Below are 24,262 nucleotides of genomic sequence, written 5' to 3'. Positions count from 1 at the left end.
CCACAGTCCAAAAATACACGTTGGTAGGTGGATTGGTGACTCAAAAGTGTCCACAGGTGTGAGTGTTTGTGTTGCCCTGTGAAGGACTGGCGCCCCCTCCAGGGTGTATTCCCGCCTTGCGCCCAATGATTCCAGGTAGGCTCTGGACCCACCGCGATAAGCGGTTACAGATAATGAATTACCACAGAAACCAATTTGTAAGTATAGTTGTTTAGTCTTGTAACACTTTCGATCGAAGTTTACATTCATGCAGTTAGTAGTCTCCTGAAATTATATGGGTTCCTAACTAAATAATCTGAAATATCAAAAATAAGTCAGTTTTAGGTGGGTAAACCTAAGGAGCAGGAATAAAGCAATGTCCTCATCTCTTTTCATGATTTTCAATGTTTGGAGGGCTCTTTGGCATTTTTCTGCCATTAGCGGAGTCCTATTTTTACTCGTTTACTGACACTTCATAAATACATCAGACTTACTTCGAGTGTGCATGCAGGCTGGAGAGCTGGCAAATGGTGAGGAAACATATTTTACATTTTATACGAAGTGATTTGATCACTATCGTGAATGTTGCCTTTAAATATCCATCTCTTTGTCACCCACTTACTTGAGCACTAATCTAAGTGCTCACCATAACAGGTTTTTGCACATATACCGCACTGAACTCCTTTCTTTCTAGGTATGAGCACTGACTATTTTTCCCTTTAGGTTTGAGCACTGACTAGATTGTACTGTGTACAGCACTTACTACATTACTAGGTATCAGTACTGGCCCTTGTTCTGACAAGCGTCTGACCTCAGAGGGCACTTTGGGCTCTAACCTATTTGTACGAGCTAGGATGCACATTCTGTCTGAACACTTGGCACTTTTGTGAGTTGTTCTGAATAAGAGCATCTGCTAAATGCTCTAAAGGTAAATGCAAATAGAACAGAGAACAGGTGGTTTCTGTAAATTTGTCATTTTGGCTACTGTAGTAAACACAGTATCACCATCTCTCTCTCTCATTAGATCTATAAAAAAGCAACGTTGAGAAAATGAAAGGCTCCTTCATCTCTTCTATGCTCTGCAGAGAACAAAGCTGAAAGAGAACGACAGGGAAAGACTGAGAGAAAGGGGAACAGTCAGTGCACTCCAGACACACACACGCTGTGGCCTGTGCTTCAGCAGACAACACATAAACCCAGGGGTGAAGGCCACGTTGTACTTTTGCCAGCAGCGGTCTCGAGAGCACAAAGGGACACCAACCATGCAGAACTAATGAGAGAGAGAGAGAGAGAGAGAGAGAGAGAGAGAGAGATACAGGTGGGCCAACTCTGTGGTAGAGCTGGTTGCTGTGCCCAGTTTACAGCATGGCATCACCATGGCATCAATCGAGCACAGCAGGAGTTTTAACCTCTATTTCTATAATATGCTATTGGAAAGATCCCAAAGAGCTTCAACGGGCCAAGTCTGTGACTTAGACCTGGTTACCAGTGTTGCCAACTTTTTACAGAGGAAAACAGCTAAAGTCTGCTTGTATATGATGTTGAATATGATGTTCATTTGAAGGTTTGAAGAAATCAATTAGGTTAAAGAAAATATGTAAACGGTGTTCATCACTAGGTCTAATTTCACAGTAGTTCTTTACAGTTCAGATCAGGAGGCAATTAACAACCGTGTCATACACTGTCAGAAAAACTGTCACTGTGGTGGTACCCTCAATGGTTTATATCTTACCATACTGTACCTTTAATTAGGGAACCTAATTGTAGCTTATTCTATTATAATTGTAGATTTCATACGCCCCATTTCATCTCCAGGACTTTTTTTTTTAATTGTTGATTTGTTGCTAGCCTCTTTTATTTTTAATAACATGCATGAAGGGTCCCTAAATCTAGCAAAAAATTTGCTTAGTTGGAAACACTGCTGGTTACTGAGATATAGAGTATTTATCAGATTTTTATTCTATGTTCCAAATCTACAATTTTCCAACCTAAACATTTGTTTTAAAAGTCTTGAATGGAGCTGCTACATCTTACTACCCTTCCTCCGGGTCTTTGAAGTCATCTTATCAGTTGTTATTGGCCGTTCCACGGTCTTGGCTGAAGCTCATAGGTGGCCGAGACTTTGCAACAGCAGCACCAAGACTGTACTTTAGGTCTGCCCCTTCTATTCCTGTTTTAAAAACTAGATTAAAATTCTATTTTAACCAGTTAGCCTTCGACCTTTGTGTTTGACTGTGAAAGTCTATGTTTTAGTCTTAATTTTATGTGCTGTGTTCGCTTATGTGTATTTAATGTGTTGTTATATACATGTACCAACTCAGACAAAAAAAAAAAAAAAAAAGAAGAATCACAAGAATGACATTGAAACAATATTCCATTTCTACTTACATCTGATATGTTTCTTTAACTACAACGAACAATCGCTGGATTAGGAACACTTAGGTAGGTACTGTGTGTTGTGCTGGTATGAGTGGATCAGACACACCAGTACTACTAGAGTTTTAAAGCCATTTGAGTAACTGCTGGACTGATGATAGTCCACCAACCCAAAACATCAAGCTGACAGCGTCCTGTGTCCACTGATGAAGAACTAGAGGAGGACCAACTCAAACTGTGCAGCAACAGATGAGCTACTGTCTCTGACTTTACATCTACAAGGTGGACCAACGAGGGAGGAGTGTCTAACAGAGTGGACAGTGAGTGGACACAGGGTTTAAAAACTCAAGAAGCACTGATGTGTCTGACCCACTTGTACCAGCACAACACACAACAATACACCACCGCCATGTCAGTGCCTTTTTTCTAGTAATGTAGTGGACACAAAGAGTCTGTGTCAGTCAACATTAGTAGCTATACAATAATTGGTTGAATTATTTGTGGTGTGGTCGTGAGGTGCTTTAGATATGTAGCACAGTGGCAGTTGGAGCTCTGTTAATTTAGATTCAGTTAAAATCCAAAGAAAATCATAATCTAAATAGCTTAATTTGATTACAAGTGTCGTCCAGGATAAAGAAATTATTATTTACAATGGCCCCTTGCAATCCAGCCAAATAGTACAGCCCATTGTTTGAATGTTTTGATTTCAAGGAGGCGGTTTGGAAGACTGCACAGTGTTTTTTGGCCAATCATGGCTGTGGTTCATTAATATGAAAAATTGGACGTGTTACACCCACTAAAATGGGCTGTGTGATTCGGGGTGGCAGAGAGATGCTTGGAAACCATGTGTACAATTTTTTCTCTCTCAGTATATATATATATATATATATATATATATATATATCCCACCCTGAATCTCACAGCCAATTTTAGTGGGTGTAAAACATCCAATTTTTCATATATATATATATATATATATATATATATATATATATATATATATATATATATATATATATTATTCGTGGGATGTAAGAAATGAGTGGCAATGTAGATGCTGAAGTAGGGCCAAAGACTTCTCCAGCACATATGCTACTTTGAAGTCAAATGCTAATATGTACCATAGCGCTGCCAAGTTTTTCACTACCATTGAAAATTGCGAGCAAATGTAACATGCAATATCACTGTTATTACCTGGAGAATAAAATATGCTTCTGCCACACACCAGATTTTCAAGTTTGCGTATCCTGAACCACTTACTGGAAAACAATGGAAAACACATATTTTAACATGAATCAACCTGTGATTCAGTACCTATTCAAAATGAATAAGACGGAATGTGTATACGGTTGTGTGTGTGTGTGTGTGTGTGTATACATTAAAACGGACACATTAAAAAAAGTCAGCCTACTCTCATTGGCAACAAGGTCTGCTTTCACGTTCTTCTGCGTGAGAACAGGACATTGAGTCACTGTATGCATGACTGATGAAGGACAGGCTTCCCTAAAAGTTAGTTCAATTGCCTTCTTGTGCTCTCTGAAGACCACTCAACACCCATAAAATGTACTCTTATTCTGCCTCTTTGGCTCCTGACACTGTGCTAACTGCCAGAACATTTGGCGAAAAAGAAGAAAACATATATACAAAATTTCATCAAAAAAATGAAGCACTGTATGCTGAACCATACATCTGCTTTTATTTCTTGCAGGAGACTACATTTCAAACTTTCCATTAGATGCGAAGGATTATTTTATAATATATGTATATGTATATATATGTTTTTTTTTTTTTTCACAAGGTCTAAGGCACAATTACATTCAATGACGATGATGTCTAGGCTCTGATATCCACTCCAGTCAACTGTTCTTAACACACCAGCAGCTTCTTCATTCGATTATAAAATGAAATTAAGGAAATCTTCAGTTTTATTCCACAGCTAGTTCCACCCCGCAACGTGATTGCCTGAGAGCCATTCCAGGAGTGCAAATATTGCAGGATAATGGCACTCTGACCAATGTTCTTCAAGTATTACTCCACAATGTAGACATAACTTAGCAGTGAAGAGGAGGGTGTGTGTATGGGGGTGGGGGGTGGGGGGCTGATAGCCTTTTTGGCTTGTATGGTTCCTGTTCATGCACGTATTTTTAAATGTTTTGGCTCATTGCCACCAACATCAACAAGGTTCTGGAACTCGAAAGGCTCATTTTTCAATTTTTACAATCAAAGAATAGTATGTTCTTCAGTATGAATCGGGACAACGTCCGTCGATGTATCGAGATAAAGAAGCTCAAGAAAGAGCACAAACACTAAAGAGACACAGTGCAGTGGACTCTTTCTCTGCATTCTAATATGAAAAACAAAATAAAATCACAAGAAAACCAATTTTAAAACATACATGTTTTCTATGGGTGTTGTTTGTGAGTGCAAATTGTTCTTTTCTGTTTTGTTTTCTGTTTTGTTTTGTCCACTGCTCTCATTCACAAGTTCAGCAGGACGGCTCTGGAGCCACACTTCAAAATACTCCCTTTGAACTAAAACAAATAAAACATGTCATCATTTACACATTTGTAAGCTATGTCACTTTGACCTGTACCATGTAAACAGTGGATTAAGAATGTCTATATCCTGACTCTAGCTATTTATCTATGGCTCTGGCACTGTTCTGGTTAAAACAGACAAAAAAGATTAAAATGGTATATCGTTGGTTCCCATCAAAACTGGCTCAAATGTAGGTCAGCTCACTGGAGAGCAGGAGATGGCCAAAAAGAATGTGTGAAAGATTGGAACTATTTTACTTTGCGAAATGTTAATACACAGAAACTATATAATGGCATAATGGGGTATAATGGCAATAATACACTCGAGGTTCATGCTATAACGTGAGCTATTGGCACTGGTATACTGATCTTGAGAACTATGCCTGTGGCCTAATGCCTACAACCACAACACACCAGTTATAGCACTGTATTCCTTAATTGTTGTACTGCTGTGCCTCTGTATTTAACCCACAAGTGGCAGTGAAAACACACACACAGACACACACACGCATTTCTCATTTCTCACACACACTCACACTCCCCTGCCCCATTTCCTGCAGGTCAAGAAGCTCTTCTAACCTTCAGGCCACGTCTACACTGACAAAACTGACAGCAAAAAAGAACAAGTCAAAAGTAATGATCGTTTTTGCTGGAATTTAAATAAAGCACAAGAAGTGGTCTCTGACTTTTGAACCCTATGTAAATCCACACACCCCAAATGTCAGCTCTCAGTTTGATTTAATGTGACATTAAGACTTAAAGGGGCGTTTGCATGTCTGAAAGCCAGAAAGCTGCTGAAAAATGTTGTTTACGCTCTTTAATGGTGGATTTCTCGGATGTCTCTCACATTTCTGCAGCGTGGTTTTCATGGGGGAGGGCATATTTCAACATGACACTGGGGTGTAATGACTTTTAACACGGCCTCCAACATTATGAATTCTGTTTCCAGCACATGTTTACAGATTTATTAAGTTTTCTTTAGAAATATTCTTTAGAAACATCAAAATCCACTGCCAATTCACTCTATTCTGCCACGCTCTTTTCAAAAGTTGCTTTCTTCTGCCTTTGTGTTTGAATTTCGGTACCTTGGTTAAGTAGAGATAAGCATGTGTGGATTAAATCGTTTATGTTTTGTGTGATTATAAGACAAAGAGTGGAATGACAGTGGTATTAAATGTGTAAAGGTCTGAAGAAAGAGGAATATGGGCAGTATTAAAGGTGTACACACTGTGTAGTGTATTTTTCAAGCCTCCAAACATTCTTAAGATATTAAACTGTTATCTCAACAACTTTCAACATGTTTACACTAGCTGTTTACACTAGCTTCCAAAAGTTTGGAAACACGGACTCAGGGAGGGTTTCCTTTGTTTTAGGACATTTTCCACATATTGTGCACCAGTCTTGCCAGTCGTGCTTTTATTATTTTCTCCATTGTAAATGAAGACATTAAATCTATGAAGGAACACATATGGAATTATGTAATAAACAACAAAAAAACATTAAACAAACCAGAATATGTTTTATACTTTAGATTCTTCAAAGTAGCCACTTTTTGCTTTGATGACAGCTTTGCACACTCTCTGTGTTCTCTCAATCAGCTTCATGAGGTCGTGACCTGGAATGGTTTTCAGTGAACAGCTGTGGTCTCGTCAAGAGTTAATTTGTAGAACTGCTCACCTGTGTTTGAGACCATAACTTGGGTTGTGCAGAGGTAGGGGCTGGTACACAGCTCTATAAAATGAACAGCCCTATTCCACCAATGACTAATGAGATGGTGTGTCCAAACTCTTGAATAGTACTGTATGTTTAAGTGCCCAATGACACATTGTAAAATTAAGCCCAGTTTGACTTTAAGCAGTAGTGTTTTGCTTTCAAGCTATATGTAAACACCTGAAGGACGCTCACCACTTTTGCTCACAACAAACCTCATTCAAGTGCATACTTCCAGAAAAGCTTTAGGGCTAAGAATTGGGACAGGGCGTATATCACCAATCCACTGCAACAACGGAAGTTTTAACACAAACTAAACATAGATGGCCACGCCCTTGTTGTTATGGGAAATAAGGTTAATAGACTGCTATTGCTTGCTTGACCTGCAGTGAGTGTATTAAGCTAAACAGGTCATGATGGCAAGCTGCCAGATGCATTAATGCCTACTATCTAAAAGGTCAGTCTCAACAACACTGCTTTACAATTCTCACTGAGAAAAGCTAAAGGCACAGAAAAAAACTGGCACAGAAAAAAACTGGGTGTTGAGGCCTCGTTCTCTAAACAAATGACGCGATGAAAGTCAATAAATCTGACTAACTGAGCTCAGTGCCATAAGGCCTGACGCTGGGAAAGCTGAGTCAATGTGAACATGTAAGCTAATCAGAAATCTTTCCACATGAGCCTCATGTGCCTCTCTGACACACAGTATACACTGACATACAATAAGAGAATATAGTCAGCCATTAAAATATACCTTGTGCCCTTTAGCCAAGTTACAGAGCGTCATGGGGCTAGAAAGGCTACCACCTTTCAAGCATAGTTTCCATTTAAAATTGCTATTTAAAGCTGAAAGAAAGGGTCTCAACTGCATTTATATCTACAACATGAGCCTTCATCACTTCATCTTTCCCACTGTCAATCACTCACTGCTTCCTGACCACAAGGAGAATATCCTGCCAACACACACACGCCCCTCTTATTGCTATTTGGACAGTCCCAGTACAGTTTGGACTTGTTCTTGGTCCACGTGGTTGTGTGCAAAGTGTGGTTTTCCGTTTCATTTGGTGGAACCGCTTTGTAAAGCCTGACTGAGACCTGGCACGCTGGATCGCTGGGGAGATTTACTTTGGCCTCATGCATTTCACTCCATCCCGCAGCATGCTACGCGACCTAGCGTCTCACACATCTTGGCAAAACAGCATGAAAACTATGTGAAAATCTTGCAGTGACTAAAACAGAGATGGCTGAAGCAACATCCCAAATTGGCTGCGTAACTGTCAACACCCCTTTCTGGGATTCTTTACATTCTTCAGCTGCTAGCTGATTATATATTTTTTGCACCCAAAAAGGATTCAAATTAACATTGTGTCTTGTCTAGGATGTCCTGAGACCACCAGGACACCAGGTCCCATTTCCATACTATTTTTGCATAAAGAAAAGCAAATTCTAAAAAGCACACAGCCATTTTGGTGCATGCAGTGATCACATTTGACAATGCAACATTCAGGGAAACCAATATATGAATATATGACATGAGAGAAAGTTTTATACATCATGTAACTTTGTTCATGATCACAAATCTCAGACTTTCTCATCTAAAAGGGAAAAGATCATGAAAGGCAATCAATTTTTTTCACCAACCCATACACTTGGTCAGTTTTGTGTTGGCTGTCAAAGTCAGTAAACATGGAATAAAACAAGCAGCAGTTCTGTTTTTGGTCTCTCTGATCACAGTGCTGGACATTTGTTTATGGGAGAGCGTTAAGTCAAGGCGAAACAGCAAAAGTGGAGAAATAAGAGTACTAATTAAATATGGAGAAAACGAGAGAAGAGAAAAAAAGAGAACCAAGCAGAAAAGGCAAAAAAAAATTTCATCAAATTTAATCTCATCACTCCTGGGCTCTCATGTTGAACTGATCTGTGGCTCATGCCGGCCGTTCTGTACAGGGCTGGTCAGATGGGGAATAACACTGCTGTGGTGTTTGATCCTTGTGGTACTTTGGGAGGAACCAAGGCTCACAAGGGGTGACCCATCCTCCTCTGGTCAATCTACTGGTGATAATAGTTAGTAGTCCATGAGAACTTGAGTGTAGTTCAGTCTCATCATTAGGTTCTTGTGTCTCAGAAGTTTCCAGTGGGTTTCATTTTGTCTTTCATATTTTATAATGCCGTTGCCTACACGTGTGTAATATTTAGTTACATGCATAAGAGTGGACAGTAAGAGCTTCAACATGGGCTCCTTCTACAGAATGTACATATTAATTCCAGTAATCAATGAGCACAGCACTGAACCAAGTTTAAACATTTGACACCATATTGATTCTTTTAAAAGCACTGCTGTGTCTGATCCAGTCATACCAACGCAAACTACACCACCATGTCAGAGTCACTGCAGTGCTGAGAATGATCCTTCACCTAATTAATACCTGCTACAAACAGTAAAGAACAACACCAGCTGCCTTTAAGCCCGCCTTATTTCTCCTCACTCCTTCAGGTTCTGGGGGAACGGCTGCTGACCACTGTGACATAATCGTGGTGGGCCATTTTTACCAGCATGGATAGCTTTCCTGTACAATGACAGTTTAAGTGATTTTCTGAACCTGGTACCTTTTAGAATTCAGTCATTTAAACATATGTCTGAGCCAGTGTGTAAAGCGAATGGATACTGAATGACCATCACAAAGTCCAGTTAATAGGTAAATAACTTAACATCTAAAAAGAACTTTAAGGAATTACTCTTCTGTAGTGCTGTATAAAATTTTCATAATAATCTAATTGTCCTGTAGTCTTAGTAATATCTGTAAAATATTCCTTTAGTGTTTTAATAAATGTAATACTTGTTTGGTGAGAGCTGTAACTACACGTCAAAATTTAATATAAGTTTCTTAATACGCAATAGCTAGTATTAGCAGCTAGTTAACGTTAACTTCCAATGGTAGCAATGTATAACATTCCACAGTAAAAAGGGAAAAGTAAAAATGCACAGTATTTGCCCCAAAATGAAACACTTGCATGGATGCCTGTTCACTTCAGTTTTCTTGTGTGAAAAACAGATGCAGATAATTGAAATAAAAAAAGGCATTCTGCTCTCCCTAGACTGTGTGTGTGTGTCTCACTGCGGTTTCACTTTGTGTAGTAGAACTACATACAACATGCAACTACATGCAGTTGTAACAGCAAAATTAACAAAGGAATCATAGGTTGTCGTACTCAGTAGCTATATGAACTGAACCAGCACTAATGGATGATAACCATCTGTACTGTACAGCCATTACCTAGTGTTGCATTATTGCTTCTGACAAATATAAAGTTCAAATGTGGACACAGTTAACAATAGGGTCTTGCCCATTTACCTGCTGCTAGCTGGCACTGGCTGCGGTTGGTGTAGGTGAAGTGGGGGTGGCAGCTCTGGGAGGCGCACTCACAGCCCTTTGTGGTCAGGTTACAGCCCGAGAACACACACGCTGTGTTAATAGGACCCACAAACCTCTCCCTGTGCCTGTCTCTGTGCTCCTGATCATGGCGACGAGACTCTGAGGGACAGAGAAAGGGAGCCAGAAAATGAAAACATGAGTCAGCTGCCTGATTTACTCATTCTTGGAGACTCAAGTCCTACTACAAACTAATGTATCTTGTAATACTCAGCAACAGAAACCACAAGTTCCTCCGTCCCTACAATTGTAACTATAGGCCCAACTTTCTTCTTTATCTAATTAGAACCCCCTGCAATTAGCTTCTTTGTTCTTATTGTTAAAATGGCATCCTTGTTTCTACATTTATTTTTCATGTCATTATCTCCACTGACCATACAGGTGAGATTTGTTGTACTGCAGGTTCACACTGTAGTCCACTTGTTGTTCTGCATGCCTTGTAAGCCGCATTTTACTTTGTTCTTCAAATGTCAATAAAACCAGTTCCACCACAGAGCAGCTGGGAGATCACTCTCAGAGCTACAGTGACACTGACATGGTGGTGGTGTGTTAGTGGTGTGTTGTACTGCTACAAGTGGATCAGACACAGCAGTCCAGCTGGAGTTTTGAAACCCGTGGGACTAAGAAAAGTCCACCAACCAAAAATATCCAGCCAACAGCGTCTTGTGACCAGCGTCCAAAGACCACTAAAGGACTAGAGGGTGACCAACACCAACTGTGCATCAACATATGAGCTACTGTCCTTGACTTTACATCTACAAGGTGGACCAACAAGGTAGGTGTGTCTAAGCGAGTTGATAGCGAGTGGAAACGCTGTTAAAAAACTACAGCAGCATTGCTGTGTCTGATCCACTTGTACCAGCACAACACACACTAGCACACCACCACCACCACGTCAGTGTCACTGCAGCACTGAGAGTGATCCACCACCTAAATCATACCTGCTCTGTGGTGGTCCTGCAATCATTGCTGAGTCCTAAACATTGATGAACAGTGTGAAAAAGTTAGTAAAGTATGCAGAACAACAGTCAGACTACAGTCTGTAATTGTTGAACAATAACGTGCACCTGTATGGTCAGTGCAGCTGAATACAGTGGCGATTTATATAAATTTTTATGTTGGATGGACATCTCATATGCTTAAAAAAGATTAAATTTAAGAAGGATGAATCTTCTAATAAATATTTGTCTGTTTTAAGATGTAAAACACTTTACTGAACTGGCTTGTATACATACTTACTCACTAACATACACACTCCCTGGCATAAATGCTCACTCACTCACATACATAATCCCCACATACTGACTCATTCACTCACATTAATATATATATGCACCCACTCACACATACATATACACTCACGTATACAAATTCATATATTCACTCACTTATTCTTAGGAACTGCATCACAAATGGTGCCATGTCTCACATACTCACTCGTATTTAAGGACTTCTCCACAAGGGGGTGCTATAGTATTTAGCTAAATATTTTGTTTTCTTGTTATAGACAATGATACATATACAGACATTCACTTACGTACATACTGACTCACTCACTCATTGCTCCTGGGCTCCCCCTACATTTGCAGAGTGTAAATCATTTTAGCATGACTTGTCTCTAGGGCAGGACACCATTCCTGTGAACATTTTCAAACAACCTTTCATCAAAGCCATTCTCACCTGTCTTAGCAGCACGGGTGCATGACTCTCTGTTTGGGTAACTGAACGTCCTGATGCAGGAGTGTACGGACTCACACACACACTCTCCACTTACACGATCACAACCGCTCACCAGGGGGCAGCGCTCGTCCTCTGCACCAGCGTCTGCAGCCTCAGGGAGCCCTGGGGAAAAGAACAACAGTGTTACCACGGAGCTTCAGATTGGTTTGTTAAATTAATTTAGGCAGTGTCAGTGTCTTGATTTGTCTGTGTGATGTATTTGCTTTCGTTCCATAATATGGAGGCCCTCTTGGACACTTGCTCTTGTGAAATTTGTGTGGGTCTTTTAAGGTCTGTACCATAATACTTATTTTAAGGGCAAAATAATAACATTTATCATTTCATGATCATATGATTACGTTAGCAAGAAAAACAATATGATTTAACTTCCTGTTTATTCATTCATTCGTTCATTTCTGTAACTGCTTCATCCTGATCAGCGTCGCAATGCACACAGAGCTGAACTGGACTTCAGAGCCACAGCAATGAACTGAACATTGCAGGGGACCAAATTTCTAATGGTTCTCACCGTTGTTTAAAAACTCGAGATGCCATTTCTCTGTCATGGGCAGAGAGAGAGAGAGAGAGAGAAACTTAGCATACTGGTCCAAGACAGTTTGTGTTTTTACCCATTTACTGATGGTGAGGCTTCGTAAAAACATTAGGCCAGTTTTGAGCAACCAAACAAGACTGGAGAGCTAGCAAATAATGAGGTAACAAAATCGTGTACATCGCCTTTAAGGGAGACCTGCCCATTAAGTCCCCACGGCATTATATCCGGAAGCACCTCTAAAGATCTGTCTTACATTCCTTAACATTATGAAGCTACTCACCCGCTTATTCTTCTGCATATTGTTCGAATTTTCACATTCCACAGTAAAAGTGGCATCATGTAAAATGGAACAGGGAAAGGCAAACAAAAATTTGGGAAATGATTACTTCAAAATGGGAAGGACGCACTTAAGGTTATTAAATAAAGAACGCCCAAAAGATGGGAAAAACTTCATCAGCTTCTAATTTGAATTTTCAATAAGGAACAGAAAATTTGAACAAAAAACTCAGGAATAAGAACGATTTTGTAATGTTAAGGACCCTAAGGCAGATCTTTAGAGGTGTTTCCTTACATAATGCCATGGGGAAAGTGCTTAAATAAAGGACCCAAAGCATCCGCACTGACTCAGAAAAACAGAAGGCACTGGAATCTTTTGCTTCCTGATTGGCTACTCAGTGGGCAGCCTCAGCTTCGCCGTCAGGACTGGTATATTTGGGGGTGCATTTTAAACATATATGCATATTGAGGGGACATATCCAGAATACAGTGTTGAAGGCTTTCCTGGAATAACTGCAGGAAAGACAGAACTCTGATCATGGCGCCAGTCAATCCCAAGGCACCTCACACACTCACACCTGAGGACAATTACGCCTAACCAGTCCACTTACTAACATGTGTTTTGCCTATAATGCCCACCCCTAGTTGGCACTGGCCTTGAGTCTTGTTTCATTCCTTTGTTTTCTCTTTCTGAGGGTCTTTCATGCTTTCTTACCAACCCCATGTTTCTCTCCCATTACACTCTGAATTGCCCACACTCTGCTTGTGGGTTGACTACGATGAGGCAATACAAGTCAGCATCTTATTCTTCCCTCAGCCCCTTTAGCTCCCCTGCGTAGACCCCCAGAGGTGGCTTAGCCCATGCTTACTTGCATATAAACAGAACCAGACTGCAACCTACAGCCTCTCTCCTCTCCTAGGGCTTGGCTCTTGAAAGCCTCCCCAAATAACATAGCACAAAAGAGCCCTGACTACATATCAGCCTTGAACTTAACTGGGGGGCTTCTGAAGCCCTTCTGTGGGATCTGGTCAATATTAGACCTTTTACACCAAACTGAGGCAATCCTGAGCAGGGAATGCCGGTCTTTTATCAGAAATTGGGGTAGGATGTGGTTCACTATTAATCTAGAGCAGAGGTTTTCAATTCCGGACCTTGGATTTTTAAATGTCTGGCTGGTAAGGCACTATTAGTAGGTGTAACTACTAATGCATCTGACTCCTGCTAATGTGAATGACAAATTATTGCACATACACTGTAAAATCCCAGCCTGGAACCTGGATCAAAGGTTCTGATTTGCAGAACTCTGATCTAGAGCATGTTCGCACTTTCAGTGAAGTCTACACATTAGAAAAATGACAAAAAAAAAAAAGCATCAATTTATTTCTGGACAGAGATAGGTTTTAACTTTTATTCTATTATTAAAACAAGGTTACTAAGGCCCAGCCACATACCCATTTTTGGGTGCGTTTACACTGGTCAGCTTTGGATACATTAAAATTAAACCTAGTGCCACTGGCATGTTAGTGCAGTCCATTAGAGTAAGTTTGAATGCTTTCTTTCAAACTCTTGTGCACACCAAACAAGCAGACCGAGACTCCCTGAGCAGGGGATGTCTTTTAGCGCTGTTTCTAAAACTCCAGTGTGGTTTAAGTGTGACCACAATACCAACCAAAAGTGTCTAAGCAAACCAAACACAGAATGTGAAGTCACCCTGTCCTCACTCGCACGCCCCTCTTGCTCTCTTTAGCGAACTGGCCATGCAATGAAAAAATTCATTTTTATCATCTTAAATCAGTGCAGCTAAAGCCATAATAACTGGATTATCTGTTCACATAGTCTGTTCTATTATATAATATTTTAAAAATAACATTTATCCTTAAGCTGTTCACAGATCCAGATGAGGTCTGCCTTTTGTCAATGTCTGCTTTAGAAGATACGTGTGCCTACTTTTCACATAGAAGATCAGCAAAATGTAAAAAAAAACTATAAGTAGCTAAGTGACCTCATTAATTTACCCAAATAAATCACGCTACTTTTTGGGTATTTTGAGGTAGTAAGATATGTTTTTGGCCTTTTTCAGTCATGGCTCCCCTCCTGTTGGAATTTTTCCTTGCCAATGTCACCTTGGCTTGCTCAGCTGGTGCTTGAATGGCTTCAAATCTGCTTTATGACATCCCCAGCTGTAAAAAGGCACTTTATACATGAGGCTGAATTGAATTCGATAACATGAACAAAAATGAAATCCTCTTTGGAGACGTTCACCCTTCCTAAGTGCAAAAATAACTGTAAACAGTGAATCATGGGTGGTAAAGAAACCACATTCAGGGACTGTAAGAGCACACAGACAGGCCTAGGGCTCCCGCATTTACACTCCGGGTTCTGGAAGTACAGTTTATGAACAAACAAACACCTTTTGAGCCAGAGACTGTGGCTCTCCTCACACAGACAGGTTGGCAGACTGAGCACAAGCACGCTTTTCAAGCTAACCGTCACCTGGCCCCGGCAGAACTTTCCCTCTTATTTCCTGTCACTTCAAAATGATCTGAGCCGCTAGTGATTTTATTTTTTCTCTCTGGACCTTTCCTGTGAGGGTGTTTTTCATACTTTCACACAGCCCCTGATGGTTTCTTACAGTGGGGTGGTCACAAAGCAGGGGTTGTTCAGATTTGCAAGGAACCTCTGGTTTGAGACCTGTTTTTCCTTCATGTTCAGTCCTGGAATAGAAATACAGGTTCTTTGGACGCCTGCTTTGACGATATCATGAAAACATGTAGACACACATGCAGTATGTGGTGGATTGTTCTCAGTGCTGCAGTTTGTGTTGCACTGGTACAAGTGGATCAGACACAGCAGTGCTGCTGGAGTATAAACACTCTGAGTCCACATTGTGACCACTCACCTACCTTGATGCTTGTAAATGTAAAGTCAGAGATGTAAAATCTGTTGCTGTACAATTTTTGTTGGTTGTCCTCTAGTTCTTCATTAGTGGACACAGAACGCCACCCACAGGATGCTATTGGCAGGATATATTTGGTTGGTGGACTATTTTCAATCTAGCAGCAACACTGAGCTGTTTAAAAACTCCAGCTGCACTGCTGTGTCTCATCCACCAGTAACATCACAACACACTAACAACACACTAACCACCACGTTAGGTGTCACTGCAGCACTGAGAATGATCCTCCAGCCACATTATATGTGCTCTGTGGAGGTATTGTGGAAATACTGACCATTGAAGAACAGTGTAAAAGTATGCAGAGCAACAAATTGACTACAGTCTAATTACAGAAACAACAAGTACCTATGGAGATTCAAAAGTGAAAGAAACGTTGTAAGACCTTTCCATGCATGAAAAAAGTTCCAAAAGTCAGAAGCAAGTAAACAAAGCATAGAGAGCTCCCAGAAGCAAATAACCATACAGGTAAATAAATAAATAAATAAATAATTAGATAGATAGATAGATAGATAGATAGATAATAAATAAGAGAAAAAACTGGCAAAATGCAAATGCAAAGAAAAATCAAGTAACTGAAGAGTAACCAAGTACCTTTTAAAAATATATATTTGATATTTTCCGTCTTGCCCTCACAACATTTACTTTCTGGTCTATTCTAAAAATTTTGTTTGCAAATTTATTTTTGCTTTTGCAAACGTTTTGACACAAATTTTACTCCATACCTCTGATGGCTGGGCTATACGGCCAAAATCAATATATATCAAGATATATTTCTTAATTTTTGTCAATACGACAATATCAATATGAACAGTATAAAATCCACTGAAAAACTTCCAAAACAAACAAGATACATGACGTCACCATAAAACATAAAACTACTGGCTTTATAAATATGAATATTTTAAACTAAATATTAAATTGATTGCTGAACTGACGACCGTGCCCTGTAATGAATACCAATCAGTGACAGATGCTGTAAATAATGTATATGGAAATATTGAAAATGTTTAAAAATTAGATCATTGTTACTGAAACATTGTAATATTGTGATATATATTGATATTGAATCATTGTCCAGCCCTATTCCAACTCATTTATAAAAACACCACAGCATGGTTTAACAGCTTTACAACCCATTGCTAGGAGGCTTTATATTCCTCTAGCCCACACTTGGCATATTCTGCACGATGACCTTATGCTCATGTGCAAAAAAAGGCAGTCCAAAGTCAATATTAAACATCCCCTTCTATTCAGAATATCTTAGAGACTGCATGTCTTGGCGTCCAAACACTAAGATGAGACAGCTGACCTGGCTGATATCATTACTAAAGAGGAAGTCTTTGAAATGCTAGATAACGCTGGGTCAGAAAGATCTGGACAGGCGCTTCCCACAAGGCGGAGAAGTGGACACTTGTGATTCACTGCTTCCTGAATCACTGAAATGGAAGATGGTAAGGTATGCTAAGTGCACCGGTGTGAGGCTATGTCTAGACAGCTTATGGTAACTTTGAAGAGATTATGTAATAATAAAAAAAACGAGAAGCATAATATTTACAACCCTTTTTCTTTTAATATGACAAATGGTTTAACTCTTTGTATAAACCACTACACAGTCAAGCATTACTGAATAAATGAATCAGTGTCTCTATCTCAAGTCATTTTAAAATTTTATAAAATACTGCTTTACTAGTGTCACTTAAATGTGACACTAATGATTTTAATCTAAAAAAACTTTTTCATGAAACTCTCACCTCCTCAATTTCTCACCTCCAGTCTGTCTGCATTCTTGGAACCAGTCTAATATGTTTTTACGAAGCCCAGTGTTTGAAAATTGGTTTAAACAAAACTAGACTTTCTCTCTTCACAGCAAAGTAACAGCATCTAGAGGTTTTCAGACAACAAACAGACCTCCAAACATTGAAAAGCATGGGCCAAGATGAGGATACTACTCTATTCCTGCTTCATAGATGGGAGATTTGATTTAGATTTGCTGTAGATAGAACTGACTCTAAATTCAGGAAAGCGCTAACACTGCATGAATATAAACACAGACCAAAAGCGCGACAAAACAACTCTAGTTACAGATGAGGCTCTGCGGTAATTAAAACAGTGAATAAATATGTTGATAAGTTAAGAGCTTCTGAATATAAACATAAAAGAGAACAGCATTTCCCCACAATCTTAGATGCTAGTTTACCTTCTATTTGAGCAGCTACATTGAAGACATTGTGACATTTTTTCATTTTTGTACATTGTACAGTAACAGCCAACTACTTAAGATAAGTGGTTTTCAACTTATGGTCCGCTTCACCCCAAAAAAATTGCAAATACAGATCTGGGGTGGCGGGGATGGGGTGTCAAACATTCAGCATATACATTTTATACTGCAGCAAGACTGTCTTGACAGTCCTTGTTAATTACATCTTTATACACTAGACTCTGGCCAATATCCCCATGGATACTGCCTTCATTCAGAAGACCTGCTAAGACTGGCTGCAGTGAAAAATGATACATGACTCCTGTTGTTGATTGGCATAATAGAATGTGACTGACAATAAAAAACTAGAATCCGATTGACTGCAGTTGAAAATTATTGACATGTACCCCACATTCACTGGAGCTCCAGCCTGCAGCACATATAACTACTTGCTCTGTTATCTAGCTCTACCCTCTTCAAAATCTAAGTATTTTCAGTATTTTGGTATTCTGGAGTTTTCAGGAAAGTGTACAGGGCTATTGGTAGCAAACAACAAAATACATAAGTTCTGTCAATGTTGCTGATCACCATAATCTAATTTAGTGTTATCACTGAATAGTTGAGTTGCCAAATATTCCCCAGTAGGCTCAGTTAATCACAAAAAAATATCACTACACTTTAATTTACACTTACATTTACACTTTTAAAAAATCTGAAATAGCAACTTTTGTATTTAGAGATAAGCCGTTAAGAGACAATAAATGAATTAATTCTTTGCTCTGTTTGGGTGTAGTAGCCATAGATTCAGGGCTTATACAGTGCCCTATACAGGGTTTTACCCATGTTTTTGCTGAAAAAAAAAGTGATCTCTAGAAATATAGTTGATGCAAATATCAGTGAAGATATGAAATAAGTATATAACCTTTAAAAAAAGATGTAATATAGATTTTTCATTGTGTAGGGCCTTTAACAGAAAATATGTATTCTTTAAATCATGAGTAAAATGAGAAGGTAATGTTTAAGAAGTATATGTATATTAATTAAAAGAATAAAGACACTATATGTCTGCAAATGCCAACAAAGTTCAGAAATACAAGACGTCATGCTCTTATTTCCCTATGAGAGCTCCTGTAAATTTCCTGAGAGCTCTAATAGTTTTCTCCATTCATCAGCTGAATATAAATGGCTTCATTTATTTGATTAACTGAGAAAGGAGTGGGGTAATTAATGATTATCATGCATAATGTATGAGCATGCTGATGGGAGCAGACAAGGGACGGTGATTATACACCTCATCATGATTTACTCAATCAAGATTGAACAATTTAAAGTTGTAATGAAACCTCAACATCCCCCTACCAACAATTCTTAACTTTGTTTACATGTATTTTGGGGCCTAACCCTCACCTTTGTACCCTAACCCCAAACTTTAGTCTAATTTTAAATAATGTCTTTAGCTTAAAAATGTATAATTTACTTTTTTGGGGCAAGCTCGGACACAAGGAAGGCAAGTCTCTCCACAAGTACTTTAACAGGTATCGGTCAACACAACTCACACACACAGGCGCCAAAACACATTGACCTCTCAGAGAACAGTCTTTGACACTGATGGATCCGATGAAACAGAAGCATCTCAGAAACCTCTGATTCTCGGCTGAATTAGTTTCAATTTCTCTGCCTCTAAGGAAATCCCAGATCAGACAAACATAAAGAAAACTAGATATGTTCAAAAGCAAATATATTGGATGTTGATCCAGCAGCCCCCCATTCAGCACCGTAGGGGACCCCGTCCACTTGCAAACAGCCTCAGCTCAATCACAGAAGCCATTAACTCTGTGCCTAATTCAAAGCAGCTAATTCGCCAAAGGCACACCAGGTTTAAGACAGGATTAACCTCTAGCCCTTTGCTTGTAAAAAAAAAAAAGACTCAATCAAGAACACCATCCCTGGAGAGGAAAATGAGCTGGAAAGCCCCCTCAGACCCCACAGAATGACGGAAAGGAGGAAGAAGCATTTAGTTACAGGACCTCTGCTTCATCTCACCTTCATGAGGTTAAGTCCCAAGCCATCTGCTGGTTTTGGTTTCGATAAAGTCCAGAAGAAAGTGTAGTTGCAAATAAATAAAACCAGTGCAGCAATACCATTGGTATCTAAGAAAACCAGATTCAAACAGGAATATACTGAATTTTACATTCACTTACTGATTTATTGTTGTTTCAAACCAGTGTTTGGTTAAAATTCACTATCAACAAACTGCTCCTCCAACATTTCCTCCAATACTAAGGTCATAATACTGTGGCAGTGCAGAGTGTGGGAGAGGCTCGGGAGCTAATGGGGGAGCTCCCAGCATGCTTGATGGTCAGGGTTGTCTTGGGGTAATTAAGGGGGTTAATTGTTGTTTTTGTTTGAGGGGTTGTATGTTGTCTTATTGGGTGTGTTGAACTTGGTGTGTGGCGGTTGCCACTGTTCACACTGCAGAGTTTGGGGTGGAGGGTGGATAAGAAGCTGTTTCTCAATATGCATTCTTTTGTGTTCTTAAGTGGTTGTGTTCTTGCTTGACGTCATCTTCCACTGCCAAAGTTACATTTCAATACTCAAGAACACAAATGCCAAAAATGGTTAAAATACCCGGATGCTGTTCTCAGTCTGCCCAAAATAACGTGGAGGCATCGGTTCATACTTGCCATAGAGAAAAACCTGAAATTCCCATCATTCACTGCAGCATTACGAATTTGCTCTTGGGAGGTGACTTCTCAAGAATGTTCTACTGGAAAACGGCCAGAGCAGGGGTCTTAAACCTATGATGCACGTGCCATATACACTCTGCTGCTTTCATTTGAATGGCCCCTTTAACTACAACAGCAAAGCATGTGGTCTGGCCAAGGGCATAGATCGCAATCATTTTAGATGAAAATTGAAATAACGGTCCATCATTGTCTAGTTGATAATTAGCTCTGGATTACAGACTACATTTAGACTCATCCCCGAATTATTGAATGGAGCGCCAACTCCAAAGTGATGTTCCATGGCACAATAGTACAGTTCTTTATTCACCTCTAATACTTGACATTGGGGATGTGGAACTTGGGTTGTTTTAGGTGAGCTTTATTGTCTGTGAACCAACACACACTCTTGCTCCAAAGTCTAGGTTGCTAACTTGAGTCTCAGAAGACTTTAAAGAAGGTTCTTTAGAGTTTGCCAGGTTATGGCTGCCTACAACTGAACATAACTGTATTTATCCAGCTCCAAACACAGTATGAACACCACCCTGGAGCAGAATCCTGAGCTCAGCCGGCACAGGTCCATGAGTCAAAAGCCAAAATTTTGTGACTAAACCACATTCAACTTTATTAACAATGCTGAGTTAGGTTAACCCCCAAATGCAGTATGTAATGGCAACATTAAAGGCTAATGTTGCATAAAACACCATCAGAAATGTTTCCCTCAAGACAAGGGAAAGTGAGATCAAGTTCAGTGAGTCACAGAAAAAGACATTATCCTCCCTCTCTCTAAATTTTTTTTAAATTTCCCAAAGTTCATGTGAGTTTCCCCAAGTGTACAGTTGTGGCTTAACAAAACCTGCCTCAAACGATTGGTATCAGATTGTCAAATATAAAATAATTAAACTAAATAATTACTAAAATACTAAAATAATTTTTATACCATAGATTTACCCCTCTTCACTGTGGCCTGTTTGGCAACTATTTCTGCCATTTTGTGTACTTTTCTCTCTTAATAACATGATGTGGCACTGATGTTGTGCATGCAAGTTACGTAATGAATGTGGTCAAACAACGCTGAATAAAAATTAATCTGTTCATCTTCTGAAACCACTTCATCCTGTTCAGGGCTGTGGTGGGTTCATAATCCCCCCAGTATCTTTGGGCACAAAGCAAGAACACACAGTGGACAGGGTGCCAGTTCACCTACTGAAGAAATTGTAGAAGCTGGAGGAAACCCACACCAACACAGGGAGAACACACCAAACTAATCACTGACAGTGACCCGAGGCAGGGATTGAACCCACAACCCCAAAACTGTAGTGTCAACCACTGAACATTCCTAGATGCTTATTTTGTAGAACAACAAAATACACTAGAAGGAATATAATTAACATATTGACTGTGTTTATCACTACTCTGTACAAAGCAGGAATACTCTCTACCCACTTCACTCTGAACAGCATGAACATGCATGTGCTGTGACTCCTCTATCCACAGATTTAAATAAGAAAAATGAAATATTGCTAGTTGATTCCCATCCCCAGAGGAAAGAAATCAAAAAAGAGATCTCCTTAGTATCTCAGTAGTGTCTCCTAAACAACAATGTGATCGGATAGAAGGACAAAGGAATTTTTAGTATCTCACCCTGCTCAATTGTATAAATTGAGACATAATACCTCAATAATCTTGCAGGTGTCTCCACTAGAATTTTAGTCACAAACTCTGCTCAGATATGCCAGATGAACTAAACTCTACGCTCCCTTTTATCTATCCAAAGGGGGTCAGTGGAAAAAGGCTACACTGTAGCTAGCATATTTTGTTCTGAAGTTTGGATCCTGAACATAAAGCACCATTAGTTGTCGTTGTCACAGCATGTGAGTGTGTGTGTGAGAGTGTGTATGATTGTTTCTAAGGTGGAAGAAGTTAATTATGATGTACATATGTGACATATTATGGAAAATAAATTAATTTGGGATGCATGTAAAAAATAAAATGTGTGAGAGATAAGTGCACTCGCATTTCAGTTGGATGCTCCTGCTGCACCAAAGGCAAAATGTGAGCTGCTTGGAGATATTTCAAAGTATGTGACAAAATAAGTGCCACAGAAAATCTGAGTGTGAGCCCAGAATATCCTGTAAACACACTGCACAAATGTCTCACAATTACGACTTCCATAATTATGTCTTAATATCTCATAAGAATAACACAGAATCTCATAATTATGACTTAATATCTCAAAATTATGACCAGTTTCTTTCATGAGTAACTTAAAATCTCATAATTATCACTAAATATTTCATAATTGTAACATATAATCTCATTATTATGACTTAATGTTCCATAATTATGATTTACAACCTCATAAGCATTACTTAGTAACTCATAATTATGACTAATTGTATCATCAAGTGTAGCTTTAAATCTCATCATTTTGACAAAAGTTTTGCTTTAGTTGTTGTTGTTTTCCAAGTGTTAGAAACCTAGCTCTGAAGCAATCAAAACTTTTTAAAACGTTAGTGTTAGAGCGCACTGACGCTCCCCCTCCCACCACGCACCTTTGCAGACTCCTATCCCGGGGATGTCCACTGTTCCCGTTCGGTTGAGGGATGCGCACGTGAGCCCCAGGCCGCAGTAGCCCAGCGTCCAGTCAACGCCACCGCAAAGCTCCAGCTCGAGGCGCGCGCACTGTGGCGCGCAGCAGCCGCAAGGGTCGCGAGCGGGCGCGCGGCCGTCTTCACAGACGCGCGCCACCGCTGCTGCTGCGCTCGGGCACACGCGGCGCGTGCACGGCGTGCACTCGTAGGCCGCGAGCGCACGGGGAAACAGCGCGGGGAAGTGCAGCAGCAAGAGAGCGAGCAGAGGCTCGCGGGGCATGTTTAACGAGGAGGTGAATTCAAGTGAACCAACACACAAACCTAGTAGTAGTGTAGAAGGGAGTGAGAGTTAGACACTCTCCAAAAAGTTTACAAGTCCAAAAAAAGTTCCAGATGTTCCGAGTTAATCACGAGGTAGAAGTGGATCACGGCGCACGAGATGTGGCGTGAACATCAGGCTGCAGCTGGATTAAGGTCCTCTCCGCGTGACTTTGAAGCGCTGGAAAAAGCGTGTCCTCTGAGGGGCTGGGAGTGAAGTGTGTGTGGAGATGCCGTGTCTCTGCAGTGCTGGGGCGCAATCTGAAACTCACGCTGACATTAGGGGCATATAGAGGTGGGCGGCGCCCCTTCCCCTTGACTGACAGGGGCTCCGTCCAATCAGCAGTGGCGCAGAGAGGGCGTGCTTGGGCTAGCGAGCAGAGCTGGGAGCGCGAGGGCTAGCATCTTTTTAGAAAGGAAAGCACCTCAGGAAACTGGGTTGTAATTCACTCGCTCATTTACTCACATACTCACTCGTATACGTTCTTTCTCACTCACACACTCCCTTCGATCACATACACACATGCTACTCATATTCAGTCACTCGCTCACTTACTACATACTCACTCAACCACACACTCATTCATTCACATATTCAGTCACTCACCCACACGGTCACATGATCATGCACTCGCTCACAATCACACTTACATACATACTACCTCATTCACATAAATATATACACTATGTAGTTCACTATTTTTAGGCTTTGTAGTAGTGCCCTGAAAACACAGTGAACAATTTTCAGTGAACTCAAACAACCCAACAATGCACCACAGAACGTTGTGTACAACCCATTTACTCTAGCAAATACCCATAATCCACTGCATTGTTTGATAAAAACACAAATAGGCTAGTGTCCGAAATGGTTCATTACCCGCCTGAATTCAGT

At 40.0% G+C, this 24,262-nt stretch overlaps 1 protein-coding gene across 1 annotated transcript in view; it reads right to left on the bottom strand.

The window, feature by feature from the left end:
- The window catches only part of LOC136708751 (cysteine-rich motor neuron 1 protein-like), a 75,408-nt gene extending 52,076 nt beyond the window's left edge, over nucleotides 1–23,332 (bottom strand). The window contains exons 1-3 of the mRNA XM_066683519.1: nucleotides 23,014–23,332; nucleotides 11,714–11,875; nucleotides 9,956–10,135 (exon numbers count right to left, since the gene is read on the bottom strand). Coding sequence (XP_066539616.1) covers nucleotides 9,956–10,135; nucleotides 11,714–11,875; nucleotides 23,014–23,332 — 661 coding nt within the window. The remainder of the gene's footprint in view (nucleotides 1–9,955; nucleotides 10,136–11,713; nucleotides 11,876–23,013) is intronic.
- Between the last annotated feature and the right edge of the window lie 930 nt (nucleotides 23,333–24,262).

This window comes from Hoplias malabaricus, chromosome 1 (assembly GCF_029633855.1).
Source record: "Hoplias malabaricus isolate fHopMal1 chromosome 1, fHopMal1.hap1, whole genome shotgun sequence".
Classification (NCBI taxonomy): domain Eukaryota; kingdom Metazoa; phylum Chordata; class Actinopteri; order Characiformes; family Erythrinidae; genus Hoplias; species Hoplias malabaricus.
The sequence above is the reverse complement of the archived record's forward strand: the minus strand, read 5'-3'. Positions and strand labels throughout refer to the sequence as shown.